The following is a 19512-nucleotide window of genomic DNA, read 5'->3' on the forward strand; positions in this document are numbered from 1 at the left end:
TCCTGGAGCACACCCACAAGCCTGGGGTAACCGCTGCCACCACCCAGGGGTCTGAACTGTTTCCAGGCCTTGTTTCCCCTGGGGTACACAGGCCGTGTAGTCCTTGAGGGTGCTTGAGCCACTGTGAGCACTTGGGGAGTGTCCTTTAGCCTGAAGCACAAAAAATAGTCTCCTTTAGTCAGCCAAGCAAAGGGAGCATCCAGGCAGGCCCAATCCCACTCCCCACAAGTTCACCACACTTGGTGAACTACAGAGGGTAGGCTTGGGGAAGGGTACTTTGGATCTTAGTCGCTTCCTCTGACTTTGGGTGACCCCCAAACCTCGCCCTATTTCAGGCTGAGAGTGGTTGATCCCACATCGCCCACCAGGAAAAAGAAAATGTAACATCCTTTCTGTGCCCCTCAAAATCCACAGGGTGTTTTTAGGAGTGACTTTGGGGGTGGGGGGAGGCAGTGGGAAAGGTTTCACTTTCAAGCATCTCTTTTCATTCACATCTCTGAGGGAGGCCTGGGGCTGGCTGGTCCCATAGACGTGTGCGGCTGTAGTGTGGGTTGTGCCCCACCCGCTTGGCTCCAGTGGCTGATGCTATGAGGCTGGGGTCATGGTCTCAAACCGTCACCTGTGCCTGGAATACCCACCCACATAGGGACTAATCCTTGCACTGAGGGGCTCTGGAGAAAGACAGCCATACCTCACCATATATTAGCATAGTCTGACTATCTCACCTTTAGAAAAACAGGACTAGAGCCCATTTATGGTCAGGACCCCTTTGCAAACTTAGGCACAAAATATAGGATCATGTACAATTCCCTTAATGATTATCTTTCTTAAATACAAGAATCAGATAATTTAATTTCTGTTAATTATTATCCTGCCTGATGGTTCCCCATCCCCTTTTTGCAGATAGGGTGTTACTACCATGCAGGTTATAAAAAAGATGAAAGAGACAGATTTAGAGTCTGACCTTTTTATTGATTACACCTAAAAGCACAGAAATAAATAGGTATCCCAGTTCTATCGAGCTACCTACAACAGCAGAATAGACTCTCACCTATACCATCTGGAGAGACTCAAACCAGGATTCAGGACAGGACCCAGACTGGCAGATCATCTTGCATTTTTGGAATTCTTCTATTTCCCTTGACTCTATACCATATATTTATGCATGGCTTATTCCAGTTGGTTTAACTGAAACTTTGGAAACTGGACAGAATCAAAGGGGTTTTTTGTTTGTTTTGTTTTGTTTGAAATATAGACTAGTAGTTGTCAGGGAGCTGATATTTATGTCCTTGTGAAAATTACATTTCTGGAAAGAACAATTTCTGCCTGCTGTCCTTCACCATCCTGGAATGCTGCTTGTCTCTGTCTTGGTTTGACTTCACCTTGGTTCATGATTTTCACCAATACGGCTACTTTAATTTGCACCTCTTTCTAGAAACCTAAAACAAATATATTCATTATAGTAAAACTATATCTTGTATAATTGATTATTTCAGTTAATACTTTCAATAATTTCAAGCTAAAGCTATGATAAACTATATTTGGATTATTATAAAGGCATTTACATAATGTTTCCCTTCAGAACTTTTGCTCTGTTTAAGTTGACCTTTGCAGACCAGACTAGCTGTCATTCAGAAAAAAACAACACACTCTGCAGTCATTCAGAAAAAAAACCACCTGGGGTTGTCCACTTCAGTCACATCTCCGTAGTATAACTGAGGCCCCTTCAAAATGGTCAAGGCCAGCAATAGGGGCTTACACATGTCCTTTTTACCATATCCAGTCAACAAGAACACACTAGCACCTTAACAGAATTCTAGCTGGTTCTATAACATTCTTAGTAAAAGGTTAAACTTCACGTTACAGCAATTGATTAGCATTTTTCAAAAATTACCTGTATACGGTCTAGCTCCAGCCCAATATTGGTGGCCTTGACTTGCAGGTTTTGCTCTACTTTCCCAGGCTACCATATATGGATTATATTTTAGCAGTCAGCCCATACAACCATAGGAACATATCTATAATTTACACTTAATCTACATCCAGAATCTGCACTTGCCATAGTGGTGTTTCAGTTAGACACAACAGCCCACACTCTGACACCTGAATGTATAGCGGGAAGGTTGTTTGGGGTTCACTGGCTTGGCCCCAGGCATATTGTTCTTTTGGTGGGAAAATGGAACTAGAGGAGAACTCCTTCCTCTCCCACACACACAGCATTTCAGCCTTAACAAACAAGGGGTAGGTAGTTAGAACAACCAGCTCCAGAACAAATATTCCATCCAGTGTCTAGATCCCCATATTGAATCAAAGCCTAACTCACTCTCTTTCCTGAGTGGTCAGAAGCATTCCAGCACCAGGATCCTTTCCTCACACAGTGAGAAACAAACTGGCAGAAACAAGGCCCTTTATCCCAGTGCCCTGGCATGCCCCCTGCCCAAGAGAAATGGAAATACTTCTCGGCTACACAGCAGGCATAATCAGAGGAGAAATAATGCAGGGCTCTTTGGAACATCTCTTCAGCAGAGGGGCTGCTCTCCCCGAAGGTCTCAGCGAACTCCTTCCTGCACCCCTCGAGGGACATGTAGACGAAGTGGAGTTCTGCATGGGACGCACACCCCATCAGCAGGGAGCTCTTCTGCAGCAGGCAGTTGGCCAAGCCGGCAGCTTGGGACATCTCCAGGAGTTTCACATTAGGTAATTTAACATTGTTGTGGTAAATGCAGCTGACAAGTGCAACAATTATGACCAGGAGCAGGGCAAGCAACATAGACCCCAAACACTCAAACAACCAAGAAAATCCTTTCTTGTTTAAATCATCCACGGGCATGAAAAAATTAAATATTAAGGTTACAAACAGACAAGTCCATATCACAAAAAAACAGATGGCAGGAAAACAAGGGACTGTCCTAGAGGAAACCTCATTAATCATCTGGATGGCTGCCCTGTATGACACAGGATCATCACTCACCATGCTCAGCTGGTCAGGGACTACATCACTGAATATACCCCCTGACCGTTTCAGTAGGAAGCACTCATTAACTGCATGTAAGGTCAGCAGAGCTTTCCCGTTGTAGAGGGATGGGGGGTTGTAACGCACCATGGTGGCATTCTGCATCTGGTGATTGGGAGTGCAGATCACCTTGCTGACTTTGTTAAAGAAGTGCACATCGCTGGCATCGAGGTAGGTCAGGTGGGTGAGGTGCAGTGGGACAGAGCAGGTCTGCAGCATGACAGGGATCACAGGCTTCCTTTCAATGCAGTCTCGGAAGATGGACAGGTTGGCCTCCAGCAAGCACCACCTGCTCTGGACAAAGTCTGGGCTAAGGAATAAGAGGATCTTCTGGCTTCCCTGGATGGACTCAACCATGTTCTCAATTATGGTTTTGCCTGGCATGAAATCCCGCTCATGGAAACACACCTTCAGCTCAGGAAGGGTGGCCTCCAGCTTCTGAATCAGTCCCCAGGCCCAGGCTGCGTCTGTGCTGCTGTAACTGATGAAGATGTGGTGAGTCTTGTGGGCTGTCAGGGCTGGCACCTCAAGGGGTGTCTGTATTTCTTGATACACTGTGATTCCTGCCGTGGTGGACTGGGAAGAGCTGGTCTCCCCTGCATCTCTGTCTAGTAGGGGTTCAGTCTCTGCATCCAGATCCATCACAGACCCTGGGGAGCTCTCTGCAAATGCGAAACAGAAAGCTGAAGGAGGAAATACGAGGAAAATTAGTATGTAATATCAAGCTTCCTCTTTCAAATCATCCTGCCCTCCTAAGGATGGTATCTCTAACTCCCAGTGTGTCCAAACTCTTTGGGCTACAATGCTCAATTATTGTTCACCCCAGGAAACATGCACAGCACTCATTCAAGTATTACTCTTGACTCTGACAGGTTAGCTCATGGCACTGAGTGCTTACCAGCACCACTTTGAGGGCAAAATCTAGTCCATGTATAGCAATCCTAGAGTGCTTCAGGTGGTCTGATGCACTCTGGCACCCTTCTCTGCCCTGCTTACCTTTCTGGGCCCCTGGTGCAGTTTCCCAGCTTTCCTGCCATGCCTGATGTTACAAATTATAAACACAGGAGGCTGTTCTTGCTTAAGTAGGTTGCTAGCTTGGAACCCCTCCTCTTCTGAGGAGATTTTTGTACCACTTTCTCTCCGTCAGTCTTCCTTGGCCATTTCCCCTAAACAGGCTGTGGGCCCTTCCCCACCCTCTGCTGGGTTTCTTGGCCCCTTAGCAGAGCTTGGCTATTAGGGCTGTGCAAAATGTTGCCGGCTGTTTCATTTCGACGCTGTTTCGACCAATGTCGAGGTACAAACAGCAAAATCAAAACAAAACAAAAGCCCTCAAAATAGCCTTGAAACAAAATGAGATTTGTTTGCTAGATCACACCGGGCCCCTGGCCCAATCTATCACTGGGGAAGGCAAGTCAGCCCAGTTGGTCTCGAAATTAAATTCGAGACGAAATTAAAATTTGAGACGAAACACTGTTCTGTTGAATCGTCGAAATTCAAGGCGAAGTGGAACGGTGCCGTTTCAAGCAGCCCTCCTGGCTATGGCCCCCACAGAGTCCAGGCTGCTCTTCCTCAGTCTGTAATCCTCAGAAGCCAAATCAGCAAAGCTTCAGCCCCTTTCCTAGGTGCTTTCTGTGTCCTCTTTCTCTCCTTTCAGCCCTGCACCCATGCCTCATGGCTTTTAAAGAGCAACATTAATCATGCAGCATAAAGCTCTTCTCTTCAGACTCAAACTCCCTGCAGAGCTCCCTCCGGGCCTGGCAAGAACCAGTCTCAGGCAGCACAGGTCTAGGTTTATAAGACCCCGACCACTCTTTTTCCAGACACCTTGACCTGCCTGGCTCCCAATCGGCTGCCATGGTTGTCGTTAGCAGAGGCTTAGGTCAACTGGGCCCATTAGGACCTACTAGTTAGAGCCTGGAGTGCTGCAGCTTCTTGTCTTCTGGGCAGCAGCTGCCTTCAGAGCCTCTGGGCTCCAGCACTTCTGTAGTGGCCAGAAACCTAGGAGCAGCCCTTTCAAACCAGGTGGCTCCCACAGCCCCAGAGCCCACATTGATGTGTATCCCAGGATCCTCTCAGAGGAGCCATGTCCCTCTCTGGCCTCTGTTACTCAGTAACACAACAGGGACTATGCTACGCCCTGGCTCTTTATTGACTTTGGCATGGCAAGAATTTCCTTCACTGCAGAAGAGGCGCTGTTCATGTAAGTGGCTCAAACCTCTTTGTGTGGGGAGGACCCAGGAAACTATAGGCCCGTTAGTCTTACCTCGGTCCTGGATAAGCTTTTTGAGAGAAGTATCCTGGTGCAAGTCTGCAAGGGGCCAGCAGGGGAGACTATGCTTAGGGGCAACCAACATGGCTTCCTTCGAGACAGGTCCTGTCAGACCAACCTGGTGGCCTTCTACGACCAGGTCACAAAATCCTTGGACACAGGTGTTGTGGTGGACATAGTCTTTCTGGACTTTAGGAAGGCCTTTGACACTGTCTCTCACCCCATTCTCATTAAAAAACTAGGAGACTGTGGCGTCGATACCTACACAGTCGGATGAGTCACTAGTTGGCTGGAGGGCCACACCCAGAGAGTGGTGGTGGACGGGTCTTATTCAACCTGGAGGGATGTGGGCAGTGGGGTCCCCCAGGGCTTGGTCCTCGAGCCTACACTGTTCAATATCTTCATCAGTGACCTGGACGAGGGGGTAAAAAACACCCTTTTCAAATTTGGAGACGACACTAATATGTGGGGAGAAGTGGGCACGCTAGAAGGGAGGAATAGGCTGCAATCGGACCTGGACAGGTTACAGGGGTGGGCGGATGAGAACAGGATGGGTTTCAGCACTGACCAGTGCAGGGTGCTGCACCTGGGGAGGAAGAACCAACAGCACACCTACGGGCTGGGAAACTCCCCTCTCACCAGCACAAAGGCAAAAACGGATCTTGGAGTCATTATTGACTAAAAGATGAACATGGGCCGGCAGTGTGGGGATGCGGTTAGAAAGGCTAACCACACCTTGTCAAGCATCCACAGATGCATCACAAGCATGTCCAAGGAAGTGATCCTCCCCCTCTATGCAACCTTGGTCAGTCTGCAGTTGGAGTACTGCATCCAGTTCTGGGCACTGCACTTCAGGAGGGATGTGGACAACATGGAGAGGGTCCAGAGGAGGGCCACTCGCATGATCAGGCTGCAGCAGGGCAGGTCCTATGAAGATAGGCTATGGGGACCTGGTGGCCATCTATAAACTGACCAAGGGAGACCAGCAGACATTGGGAGAGTCCCTGTTCCCCCGAGCACTACCGGAAGTAACAAGGAACAATGGCCATAAGCTGACAGAGAGCAGATTCAGGCTAGACATCAGGAGGCGCTACTTCACAGTCAGGGCAGCTAGGAACTGGAACCAACTTCCAAGGGAAGTGGTGCTGGCTCCTACCCTGAGGGTCTTCAAAAGGAGGCTAGACAGCCACCTAACTGGGGTCATTTGACCCCAGCATCCTTTCCTGCCCATGGCACGGGGTCAGACTTGATGATCTGCAAGACAAGCTAGGAAATCTGGTTGTCGCACCAGACGACAAAGATAACCTATTTAACCATTTCTTTGTCTCCATTTTCCTCAACAGGAACCAAATCTGCCCTTCTGCTGGGACCCCCTCAGGCCCAGGGGAGGCGCACCCAGGCCCAGGGTCAGTGAGGATCTAGTCAGGGAACTTCTGGAGGGACTGGATGTATTTAAATCAGCTGGTCCTGACGACCTCCACCCCAGAGTGCTGAGGGAATTAGCAGAAGTTATTGTTGGACCCTGGCACAGCTTTACGAGCACTCGTGGTGCTCTGATGTGGTGCCAGAGGACTGGAAAAGGGCCAATGTGGTCCCCATTTTCAAAAAAGGGAGGAAGGAGGACCCAGGGAACTATAGGCCACTTAGTCTTACCTCGATCCTGGGTAAGCTTTTTGAGAGAATTATCTTGGTGCATGTCCACGAGGGGCCAGCAGGAGAGGTTAGGCTTAGGGGCAACCAACATGGGTTCATTAGAGGCAGGTCCTGTCAGACCAACCTGGTGGCCTTCTATGACCAGGTCACAAATCCTTAGACGCAGGGGTAGCAGTAGACGTAGTCTTTCTGGACTTCAGGAAGGCCTTTGACACTGTCTCTCACCCCGTTCTCATTAAAAAATTAGGAGACTGTGGTGTCGACATCTACACAGTCAGATGGGTTGCTAACTGGCTGGAGGGCTGCACCCAGAGAGTGGTGGTGGATGGGTCATTTTTGACCTGGAGGGATGTGGGCAGTGGGGTCCCCCAGGGCTTGGTCCTCGGACCCGCACTGTTCAATATCTTCATCAGTGACTTGGACGAAGGGGTAAAAAACACCCTATTCAAATTTGCTGATCACACTAAGATGTGGGGGGATGTGGGCTCGCTAGAAGGGAGGAATAGGCTGTAATTGGACCTAGACAGGTTACAGGGGTGGGCGGGTGAGAATAGGATGGGTTTCAACACTGACCAGTGCAGGGTACTGCACCTGGGAAGGAAGAACCAGCAGCATACCTACAGGCTGGGGAGCTCTCTGCTTATCAGTGCAGAGGCAGAAAAGGATCTTGGAGTCATTATTGATGCCAAAATGAACATGGGCCGGCAGTGTGGGGACGCGGTCAGGAAGGCCAACCACACCTTGTCAAGCATCCACAGATGCATCTGTAGCAGGTCCAAGGAGGTGATCCTCCCGCTCTATGCAGCACTGGTCAGGCCGCAGTTTGAGTACCGCACCCAGTTCTGGGCGCCGCACTACAGGAGGGATGTGGACAGCATTGAGAGGGTCCAGACGAGGGCCACTCGCATGATCAGGAGGCAGCAGGGCAGGCTGTACGAGGAGAGTCTAAGGGACCTGAACCAGTTCAGCCTCCACAAGAGAAGGCTGAGGGGGATCTGGTGGCCTATTAGAAACTAGTCAGAGGGGACCAGCAGGCATTGGGGGAGTCCCTGTTCCCCCGAGCATTACCAGGAGTGACTAGAAATTATGGTCACAAGCTGGCAGAGGGTAGATTTAGGCTAGATATCAGGAGGCGCTACTTCACAGTCAGGGCGGCTAGGATCTGGAACCAACTTCCAAGGGACGTGGTGCTGGCTCCTACCCTGGGGGTCTTTAAAAGGAGGCTGGATGAACACCTTGCCGGGGTCATTTGACCCCAGTGCGCTTTCCTGCCATGGAAGGGAGTTGGACTTGATGATCTGCTCAGGTCCCTTCAGACCGTACCAACCATGAAACTTGTATTGCAGTATACTAATATCAAAGATACCAACTTTTTTTAAAGTACCAATGCTTCCAATTTGTAGAGAGATCTTGGGTGCAGTCTCATTTCCATCTCTACTGGCTGCTTGCTCGCTCGCAGTTTCTCTCACTCTCACTATCTCTATACTTGCCACAGTCATGTGTCTGGCTCTTGGTATGAGTGTTTACAAGTCTACATGAGTACTCAGGTTGTTTTTGTGGGGCTTTAGCCTCCAAAGCAGCTCTAAATGGGCAGCCCAAGAAAGCATGTCTTCAGACTTGCTGCACATCAGCAGAAGCAGGAGGCTAGATCTTACCTAGGCAGAGCAGAAGGTGCAGGCATGCCCTCCCACTCCACCACGCCAGCCATGGCTCTACAGTGGTGACAAGGCCTTGGACAAAGGTGTGTCAGGACCACACACCCAGCCCCCTTTCTGGCTGCCCTTGCCCTGGCTCAGCAGAGCAGCCTGATTGCAATGGGAGAAAAACATGCAATTCTTTCTGTAGGACAGTGCAAGATGCACATTAGCATGGGCACTAAGGAGTTGGGGAAGGGGCGTGATCTCAGCTGTAATTCCCTCTGAAGCCCTGCAGCTCCACCTTGTCTTCACCACACACCCATGTGTCCGTGGTACAGTCAGGTGTCATGTCTCATCTTCCTCAGACCTGCCTAAAAAAATCTAACCTTGGCAGAGACCAGGCCTGCAGTATGTCAGGGCTTCTGGTTCTGGTTTGGCAAAGACACTGAGGAGTCAAGGGGGTCAAAATTGGTTCTGTAATAATTGGCATACACTACAATATACACACTTCCAGAACAGTGAAGAAAATTAGGGATTACAAATGGTATTGGGCAGCTCTACCTCCCCCTTCTCCATCCGACACTCTTCCCTTGAGCTTTATTCTCAGTTTTGAGGATGACCTGTCTCTCCAGCTCCCAACCTGCTGCCAGCTGTCAGCAGGACCCTTGGTCCTGTGCCCAGGGCCTGCTGCAGCTTTTCCTGTCTTCACGTACAAGCCGTGGCTAGGTTGTTCAGGCTTTTTAGAAACTGAAACCACACAAATTCCCACCCCCATGTTTTACAGAACAATTGTACATGTAGGCAGAAAGCCAAAGAAAGAAAAGTTTGCTTGCCGCAAAAAGAAACAGATCCAACAAGACGACTCCACAAAAGTTCCCAAGTTTTCTGTTCTCTCTCAGCTGTCTCCAGGGGTAGCAGGTCAGGGAAGACAGAAATTAAGTCCAGCAGACATGAGCATCTGAATGCACTTTAAACTTCCTTGTAAAGACTCTGTCCTTGTCAGAGGGGGTTGGAGCTGTGGGTGGAGGCGGTGGGGTGGGTCTTATAAAGGAAGAAGATTAATTTTAAAAATTCCTGGACAGCCCCTCCCCTTCATGCAGAGAATTAACACTGCTGGGAACGAAAGTGTTTGTAGATGCTGTACAGTTTACTATACTGCTTTAGTTAAATACACTGAAGAGAAACAGGGATGACGAGGAAGGAAAGACTACGTGGTACAGAAGAGAGCACAGGGCCAGGGACTGAGGTTTTTACATCACTGCAAGGTCAGCTCAGGAGATAGAATGTAGTCGCTAAAAATGTTTCTAGTTTAATTTTTCTGTCTTAGTTTAAGATGGCTAAATAAGTAACGTGGGCATGATTTACCATGTACAGGCTTATTATGCTATGACTAGTAAATAAGCGCTAGCGGGCGTGTCAGAACAATTGTACCCTCATGCTCTTTCAGTCCTACCTTACTGCCAGGCACCTCTTTAGGACAAGAAACACCCAGATGCAGCACTTCTGCCACTGTCTTTTCCTGGGTCAAGTTGCACAGGGTGCTTGGAGGGCTGAGGCGTGAAATCTTTCCGTGCAAAGCTAACCCAAAGCACGGGGCATTCAGGAGCTTTTTTTTTGGCGCCAAACCTTTCATTGCAAAGCCCTGCGGGGCTCCTGAAGTGTACACAAGCATCTCCCAAGGCTGGCCGGCAGGGTGGGGGAGTTGGGGTGGGACTGGGGTGGGGGAAACGGGCACCCTTTAGGCAGCATGCTGCTTCCACAGGGCTCCAGGTGCGGGGTATCCTTCAGGCTGCCCCCAAGTGCTTTCATGCAAAAGCACCCCAGAGGCTGCCTGCCTCTTCTGCCTTGCCCTGCTTCCCCTCACTTTTTTGGTGCTTGTTGCAACAGCCTCCCTCTTTTTCTGCACTCTTTTTGCACTGGGTGCTGGGTGTGGCACTGGGTGTGGGGTACTTAGGGCTACAAAAGTGTGCACAAGCATTGCATCTCCCACGCACCCACTTTACAAAGCTGCCTCCAGCATTTTTTTTCCCCTGCTAGTTTTTGCACAGGGAAGAGTTTGGTTTGGGTGTTTTTTGGGGGCTTTGCTTTTTGTGCACTCTTGCAGCCCATGGTGCTTTCCATGCCGGCACCAAATTGTTTGGGTTTTTTTTACACCAGAACGAGGCCAGCGGGGGTTTGGGCGGGGAGAGGCTGCCCCCCGAGGGTCTATTAATTCAAGGAGCAGGGATCAGGGTGCACACGCCATATCCACAAACAGAGAATGGGACTTAGCCCAGCAGAAACCAGTTTGACCAGTTCAATTCTTGCTGCCGATGTCTGGTGCAGTGTAGCATATCCATGAACAAGAGACTTTTAAGGTGAATGGGACTCAGCCCAGTGGGACACTTGCTCCCTCACGACTAGTTCAACAGAGCTGGCTGCTGATGTCGGTGCAGCGTTCTCCTGCAGAATGAAACCACTTTTGTGACACTTGAAACAGGACACTCAAGCAAGGCAAAGGTAAGACACTTGGCTGTTACCTGAGGGAGGGTGGCTTGCATTGTTTACTGAAATTTTCATGTAAATAGGGTTTAATTGCCATGAATTTTGGTGCAAGCTATCCCACAGCATGAAGTCCTGAAGTTGCAAGGCAAGTTTCAAGGCGGGGTGGAGGATACACCTCCCCCTTCTTGCTCTTTTTGCCCCCCCCACCCCAATACAGGAGAGGCACCACCATTTCAGGGCTGGAATGACTGCATGGTGGTTTTACAATAGAAAGTCTTATGCTCTTAATTTCCCCCTTCCTGATATTTCTAGTTCCTGAATGTTGTTTCATATGCTGCTCCCGCTGTGCACAGCAGGCAGAAGAGAAGAACAGAAGCCTCAGACACTCGCCTGGCGCCACTTCCATCTCCAGTAAAAATGCTGGCAATGTCACTGCCAGGTGCCTCTTTGCTACTCTTAATATCCTTTTACTGAAAAAAGCGTGTGGGAATTGTGGTAAAAATATAGCATAATCTATATTTTCCTGCTTTTATAATTGCTTTTGCATATTTTTACAATTGCTTTTGCTAAGGCATATATGCTAATGATAGATTTATGAGTAGCACAAAAGCTTCTGCAGACAGAGCCAGGAACAGATGCAATAAATAACTCCTTACGAGAGATAAGAGAAGAGAGGCAGGAAAGATGCTGAGGTGGAGAGACCAGACCCTGACTGAAGGATGACCGCGAGGGGCTTAAGAACTGCCCCGGGAGGGGATTTAAGTTGTAAATGAGACATGTATGTAAACCGTCATAGAACATGTAACTGCTAGACATACGATGCAAGACATAATGCTAAGTCTGCCAATAATTGCATGATATGTTAAAATCTATTGTTTACCTTGGCTATAAAAAGAAGTTTCAAACCCAGTTTATCGTCGACCCTGATCTGAGTGGCTCAACTCCTGGGTCGGTCTGTTTGCAAACAATAAATCTGAAATTGGACCTAGCCTGTGTGTGACTCTCTCCTGGGGTGGATTGGACAAGCCTCCAGGGGCATGAAACTAGCCGTTTGTGCAACAATTTGGCGAGCCAGCCAGGAGAGGCTCTTGGCCTACCCCAGGGTCAACGACGGAAGTGGGAAAGGTGTCTGTGAAGTGCGCACCAGACTGATTTTGGAGTCTGTCATGGTCACTGAGAACGTGAGTCGGGACACGCGGGAGGTTAAAAGGCTCTCCACTGAATGAGTCACCCAGGCTGAGCAGGCTCCGAAGAGACGGCGCCAGGGTGTTGGCAGGAATAAGTATTCGCTTTCCTTGTGTCATTTGAGAAGTCTTTCAGGGACTTTGTTGAGTGGTCTCTCAGGGATTTTGGAATTTTGGAACGTTCAGTATATAAGTCTGAACATTAGCCCCGGGGACTTTGTTTTGAGTGATTTTGTTTTAGTGTTCAGCAAATAGGTCTGAATTTTGATTGACACAATGGGTTCGGGTAGCTCCCGGAAAGAAAGCTCTGCAACCCCATTAGGATGCGTGCTAAGGAACTTTAGTAAGTTCAAAGAAAATTACGGAATAGAGCTGTCAAAGGACAGATTGATTACTTTCTGTCAATTGGAATGGCCGTCATTTGAGGTGGGGTGGCCGGATGTCAGTTCTTTTGATGTGAAGTTGGCTAATGCAGTGTTAGGTGTGATAACAAGGGACGGTCATTGGGATCAGTATCCGTATATAGATTGCTGGGTGAGTGCTGTGATGAATCCCATTCCCCCATGGATTCAGAAGTGTAAAGGAAAAATGTGTAAGATGTTATTGGCAAAAGACGCTGGGAGAAAGCCCCGAGTCCTCTCTGATTCTGATAGTGAGGGAGATCTGACTCAAGGGTTAAGGCGCTGGGATGAGGCTAAAACACCACCGGACACAGACCAAATGGATCGGGAAGAGATAGCTGACACAAGCCGTTCTAAAAACACCTCCCTCACATGAGGAGAAAGCTGCAAAAGACTTGGAGCACTGGAAAGAGAGACACCCTGAGGTGGCACTGCTGCAGTATGTTGATGATTTATTGATAGCAAGCCCTGATGTGCAGACGGGAAAAAGAGCAACAGAATCCTTGCTGAATACCCTGGGAAAGAAAGGGTATAAAGTGTCACGAGAAAAGGCTCAAATTTGTCAGCCAAAAGTCACCTTTTTGGGTTATGAGATTGAGGAGGGGGCTCGGACTTTGAGTAGGGATTGAATTCAAGCAATACAGGATATGCCTTCCCCCAAAAATCCCAAAGAGCTGCGAGCTTACCTGGGCCTAACCGGGTTTTGTAGACTGTGGATTCCTGATTTTGGGGGAAAAGCCAAACCCCTATATGAGTCCCTCACAAAAGAGGGTCTCACAAATTGGAAATGGACTAAGGAAAACCAACATGCATTTGAGTTATTAAAAGCTGCCCTTTTGCAACCCCCAGCGCTGATGATTCCAAATGGGCACAAGCCCTATAGACTGTATGTGCATGAGAATAAAGGGGTGGCCTCAGGGGTCTTAACTGAACCAGTAGGCCCAACTTGGAAGCCCGTGGGCTACTACTCCAAGGTCCTAGACCTGGTAGCGAAGGGATGGCCTGCATGTTTAAGGGCTGTCACTGCCACAGCTACTCTTGTGGAAGAGGCCCAAAAGATTGTTATGGGAGCGGATATGGAAATACATACACCCCATGGGGTTCCCCAGATCCTCGGAGGAGAGGGAGGGAAATTTTTAAACCCCTCCAGACAATCCAGATATGAAATCTTTCTCCTATCTAATCCAGGCCTCACCTTCAAACACACCACTGCTTTGAACCCAGCCACCCTGATGCCAGAACCGGGACCTCCGTGCCATGATTGCTTAGAGGTATTGACTCAGACAGTACTAATTCATCCTGACTTGACAGACGACCCACTCAAGGACCCAGAGGAGGAGTTCTTCGTAGATGGTTCAAGTAGTGTAATACATCGCGTGCGGCATACGGGGTGTGCTGTGATAACCTTAACTGAGACTATATGGAAAGAAAAACTCCCTGCAAACTGGTCAGCACAGGCAGCGGAGCTCACTGCCCTGACACGTGCATTGATATTAGGAAAAAACAAAAGAGTGAACATTTTTACAGATTCGCGCTATGCCTTTGCCACTGTACATGCCCATGGGTTGTTGTGAAAAGAACGTGGGTTCATCATGGCCTCTGGACAAAAGATTGCAAATGGGCCACAGATTGTAATGCTATTGGAAGCCCTCCGGCTACCGAAAGAGGTGGCCATGGTGCATGTTAAAGCCCATGGCAAGGCTGCAGACGAGTGCCAGAGAAGGGGAAATGCGAAGGCTGACGTAACAGCCAAAGAGGCAGCACAGATGGGAGGAGAGGCAGTGTTTCAGGGCTCGGCCCATGAGGTGCCTTTTTACTTAAAAGATTGTAAAGCAAAGTATGGCCCAGGATCAGATAAGCTAGCCGCAGAGCTCAAGGCTATTAAGAACCCTCAGGGATGGTGGATTGTACCCGGAGGGAAAGTATTAATACCTTGATGCTTATTGGGAGAGATACTCCACCAGTTACATTATACCACTCACATGGGAGGCAATGCGATGGGAGACTTGTTAACTCGTCAAATGGTGGCTCCAGGACTTTATTTGGAAGCCCAGAGAGTGGTCTCTCAGTGCCCGACCTGTCAAAAGATCAACCCAAAATCTACAAGACCACCAGCCCCTATGGGAGGAAGACCGTGGGCCCATTATCCCGGACCAGCTTGGCAGATTGACTTCGCTGAACTTCCAAAGTCTGGTCGTTACCGTTATCTGCTAGTATTGGTTGATCAACTAACTGGATGGGTGGAAGCGTACCCCACAAGAACGGCTACCGCATCCACAGTGACACGAGTACTACTCCACGAGATAATACCCCGATTTCTGTTGCCTGAATCCATTGAGTCAGATCAAGGAAGTCATTTTGTGGGGAAAATAGTACAGGAAGTGTCCAAAGCTTTAGATATCACATGGAAACTCCGTGCTCCATGGAGACCTCAGAGTTCAGGTCAGGTGGAGCGCATGAATAGAACACTGAAGGCTATGCTAACGAAAATCTGTATTGAGACTCATTTGAAATGGCCGCAGGCACTCCCACTGGCTTTAACTCGTATTCGTAGCACACCACGTAGAGGGATTAAATTGTCACCTTTTGAATTAATGTTTGATATGCCTCCCAGAGTCTTGCCAGCGGGGTGGAGGGAACAGATTACTGTGGGTTTGGAGAAATCCGAAATTTGAAAACATGTTATCGCCTTGCAGTCTGTTTTGTCTTCCCTACACAGGTTTGCTGCACCCTTCCAGAGCCTCCCGCTTGATGCACCGATCCACAACTTTAAACCGGGTGACCAGGTCCTGATACAAAAGTGAAAAAAAAAATCCTCTTGAGGAAAGGTGGGAGGGACCCTACCAGGTGCTGACTACACACACAGCTGTTCACTTATCAAACAGCAATAAGTGGACCCATTGCTCGAGGGTAAAGCCTTTTCATCTGGAGGACACCAACTCCCAGGGTGTGGTCACTCTGAAAGCTGATAACACCCGGGAACAAGAAGCCAACAAATAAAAAAGTGAACCTGCTGGAGATTTAAAGTTACACTTGCAAAGATGTGGGCCCTAGTCTATTTGTTGAAGCTCTTGTCCCTTTTAGGTATAGCAAACCCAGCTATTATGCCCACCTGTTATAAGTGTCCCCAAAACGGGGGTGGAACCCTCACTGAGGCTAACTACAAACTTTCAAAGTCTACAATACTTAGTGCCCTCCTGCACCCCATTTCCCGGTGCTGCCCATGTCGAGAAACTATAATTCAATCCGGCGATACAACACCGCTGTGTGTAAAGCCAGACCCAGAAATCTGGTCTGCAATTCTCAAAGATTGGCCTTCAAGCCTTCAACCTGTCAATAATATATGGGAACCTAAAGGCACACCTACAAATACATGGGTGGGAAATTCATGGGTGGCCCTTCTTAAAGACTCAGCTCAGGCTCTAACTAACAAAGTTGTCTTTTGTGTGCGCTTACTCCTGTTTCTAGTGATGAGGGAGTCCCTTTCTTGCCTATCCCCCTCAATAGGACTGATATAGTCTCAGATTGGGGTTTTAACCGGAATTTCTCTTTGCGATATAATGGTTCTGGGAGAATTATGGTGGCAAAAATTACTGGATCTATTTGCATTTCCCAACACGGAAGTGGATTTAAAGTGGGACAGTCAAGGTGCAAGGAAACATGGATTTCTAAGGAAATCGCCCCCTGGGAGGGTGCATGGACATGCGCAAATGTCTCATATAACAATTTTGACAATTATAGCTGCCTATTGAGTAAGGAGTGGATTTCAGTTTGGAGCATTAATTATACCCACTATCGAAATGATACCAAGGTGAATGGGAGTTCAGCAAAAAGAAGCTCACTAACTCTAACTTTAATGAACTCTCGTTCCACCATCACAAATGAAGCCTGTGGGCTATGGTGGATTTCTGGGCGACGGGCATATAGGCAGCTTCCCGCCAATTGGGCTGGGACTTGTTGTTTGGGGGGTTTAATTCCGGGTGTTTGGATAACACAACCCAAAACTCATCGAGCCAAACAAAATACTGATGTTTCTTTTGAGGGCATTGCAGCAGGGGGAGGCCAAAAGTGAAAAAATGATGAGTGGCCAGCAGAGAGAATCATTCAGTACTATGGTCCAACAACTTAGAAGCCAAACGTGGTTGGGAGAGAGCCCACATATTTGACAAATCAAATTATTAGACTCCAGGCCATAATAGAAATTGTTACCAATAAAACTGCCGCAGCCCTGCGTCTGATTGGCAACCAGCTCACTCAACTACGTACTACGGTACTGCAAAACCGCTTAGCTCTTGACTACTTACTTGCAAGTGAGGGAGGGGTGTGCAGGAAGTTGAATTTATCAAATTGTTGTGTTGAAATTGATGATAATGGTGAATTGATAAAGGCCTTAGCGGATAAAATGGAGGAGGTAGCACATGTCCCAGTCCAAACATGAAACGGGTGGAATTTTGATTGGTTTACATCCTGGCTCCCTAATTTTGGATGGTTAAGGGGAGCGTTCTTAATCTTTTGTCTGCTAATGTTGATACTTTGTTTGATTCCCTGTATTATACCCTGCATCATGGCTCTCGTGAGACGAACAGTACAGTCGGTCGTCAACCGAGAGATGTTTGTACATTATCAAAAGTTAGCCATAGCTGAAAATTATTAAAATTAGAGTTAGAGAGCATCTTGAGGGGGAATAATTGTGGTAAAAATATAGCATAATCTATATTTTCCTGCTTTTATAATTGCTTCTGCATATTTTCACAATTGCTTTTGCTAAGGCATATATGCTAATGATAGATTTATGAGTAGCACAAAAGCTTCTGCAGACAGAGCCAGGAACAGATGCAATAAATAACTCCTTACGAGAGATAAGAGAAGAGAGGCAGGAAAGATGCTGAGGTGGAGAGACCAGACCCTGACCGAAGGATGACCGCGAGGGGCTTAAGAACTGCCCCTGGGAGGGGATTTAAGATGTAAATGAGACATGTATGTAAACCGTCATAGAACATGTAACTGCTAGACATACGATGCAAAATGTAATGCTAAGTCTGCCAATAATTGCATGATATGTTAAAATCTATTGTTTACCTTGGCTATAAAAAGAAGTTTCAAACCCAGTTTGTCGTCGACCCTGATCTGAGTGGCTCAACTCCTGGGTCGGTCTGTTTGCAAACAATAAATCTGAAATTGGACCTAGCCTGTGTGTGATTCTCTCCTGGGGTGGATTGGACAAGCTTCCAGGGGCACGAAACTAGCCGTTTGTGCAACAGAATTCACCATTAACCACTCTCTGCCACGATGTAGACAAGTCCTCATATTCTGTGAATACATCAGCAACTAAGGCTTGGTCAACCTAGTCCAAGCAGCTACTTACTGAAATATGCTTCATTAGCTCATTTTAAGGATTGTGTATGTAATGTTCCTTTTTTCTTTATTTGTCTTTTCATGTAGCCCAGGTAATTATCCCAAGTAATTATGCTTTCCCCATGGCTGGTGGCTCCCTCACAGCGCCCCTGGTGGGTGGTGGCCTGCATGCCTCCACTCGCACTTGCTATACTGCAGCTTCTTTAAGAACACCTATTTTAGCCTGTTTTCTTGGGTTAAAAAAAGGGTTTTCCTTAAAAATCAAGACCAAGACTACATCCAGTTTTGAACAGTGCTGCTTGAAAGTAAACTTTGTGATCTAACATTATTCTTTTCACAAGAAAAACATTTTTCAGCCAGCTTTTCACTACCAAGGGCATCACACACACACACACACACACACACACACCTTTTTCTTTTTCTTTGTTTGTCTTTGTTCATGTAGCCCCATTTTTTTTACCTTACCTATGTACTCTACATGCACATACACTCCTGCCTGTCCTCCCACTCTCCCTGAGTCTTTCCTGTGGCGTGGTGGCTTTTTAGATAGAACCCACATCTTTTTTGTAAAAGTCTGGATAAAACCAGCCAGTCCTGTTGATGTAGGAGTTCAAGGTGGGCAGCTTCTTGGCTGTGGTATTCTGCCCTGCTGGGGCTTTTCAGGCAAAATAGCCCTTCCACACACCTTGTCCATGGCCAGGAGGGGCTTCTGGAGCAAAATAGTCTTTCCCCCACCTTCCCTGAAGGCCCGCAGCTACAGGCTTCAGGCTTTAGCATTACAACATTCATGCTTTCATGTTTCATTGCATCTAGCATAGCTCACTTTCTGCTCTAACCAAAATATGACTTAATGGAGTCAGTTTTAATGTCCAGGATGAAAAGGTGTTTGCTGCCTGCCAGTGTGGTGGGTGGGAACTGGATAGATGCCTAGCCTCCCTCCCCCCCATCTTGCCTATGCTTCTTACTTTCTGCTGTAATCAAAACATGGCTTAATGTCTTCCTCCTGCAAAATCTGAAAATAAACGTGTGTGCTGACAAAAAATGAGTGCTAAAAATCCTTAGTTCTTTCACTGCAGAGAGCAGCTTCCTTTTGGGGAGGCGGGAGGGGATAAAATCTCAAAAAAGGGCTTTCCCTAAAAATCTAGACCAAGATTACATGCAGGTTTGAACAGTGTTGGTTGAAAGTAAACTTTGTGGTATAATGTTTTTCTGCCTCTTGCCTCCTGGCTGGGGCTCTGGATGGGGCAAAAAAAATCTCTGGGGTTTATTTGTGATATAATATAATGTAAGAACTTGAAATTTGTGAGATATATATATATATATATATAGATATATAGATATATAGATATATATAGATATAGATATAGCTTTGTGATATAATATTATTCTCTCCACAAATAAAGAAGTTTTTCAGCCAGCTTCTTCCCCCACGGCTGGGGGGTGCTCTCTCTTAGCACGGAATGAATCCTGTGTCTTCTCTCATTTGTATCGTGTCTAACTGTAAGGCATTTCTGCA

At 47.6% G+C, this 19512-nt stretch overlaps 2 protein-coding genes across 2 annotated transcripts; one reads left to right on the forward strand and one right to left on the reverse strand.

The window, feature by feature from the left end:
* Positions 1-951: 951 nt before the first annotated feature.
* Positions 952-9574, reverse strand: LOC132250254 (uncharacterized). Its single transcript, XM_059726782.1, has 2 exons — positions 9406-9574; positions 952-3696 (listed from the first exon to the last, which is right to left on the reverse strand). Exon 2 carries the CDS (start codon positions 3653-3655, stop codon positions 2315-2317), a length of 1341 nt encoding a protein of 446 aa, XP_059582765.1. The 5' UTR covers positions 3656-3696; positions 9406-9574; the 3' UTR covers positions 952-2314.
* Positions 9575-10288: 714 nt separating this feature from the next.
* LOC109285075 (uncharacterized) lies at positions 10289-17824 on the forward strand. The gene is made up of 2 exons (XM_059726783.1): positions 10289-11071; positions 11369-17824. The coding sequence occupies exon 2, from the start codon at positions 13289-13291 to the stop codon at positions 14213-14215; it is 927 nt and encodes a 308-aa protein (XP_059582766.1). The 5' UTR covers positions 10289-11071; positions 11369-13288; the 3' UTR covers positions 14216-17824.
* The last annotated feature ends 1688 nt before the right edge of the window (positions 17825-19512 follow it).

The sequence above is a fragment of the Alligator mississippiensis genome, chromosome 4, assembly GCF_030867095.1.
Source record: "Alligator mississippiensis isolate rAllMis1 chromosome 4, rAllMis1, whole genome shotgun sequence".
Lineage (NCBI taxonomy): Eukaryota > Metazoa > Chordata > Crocodylia > Alligatoridae > Alligator > Alligator mississippiensis.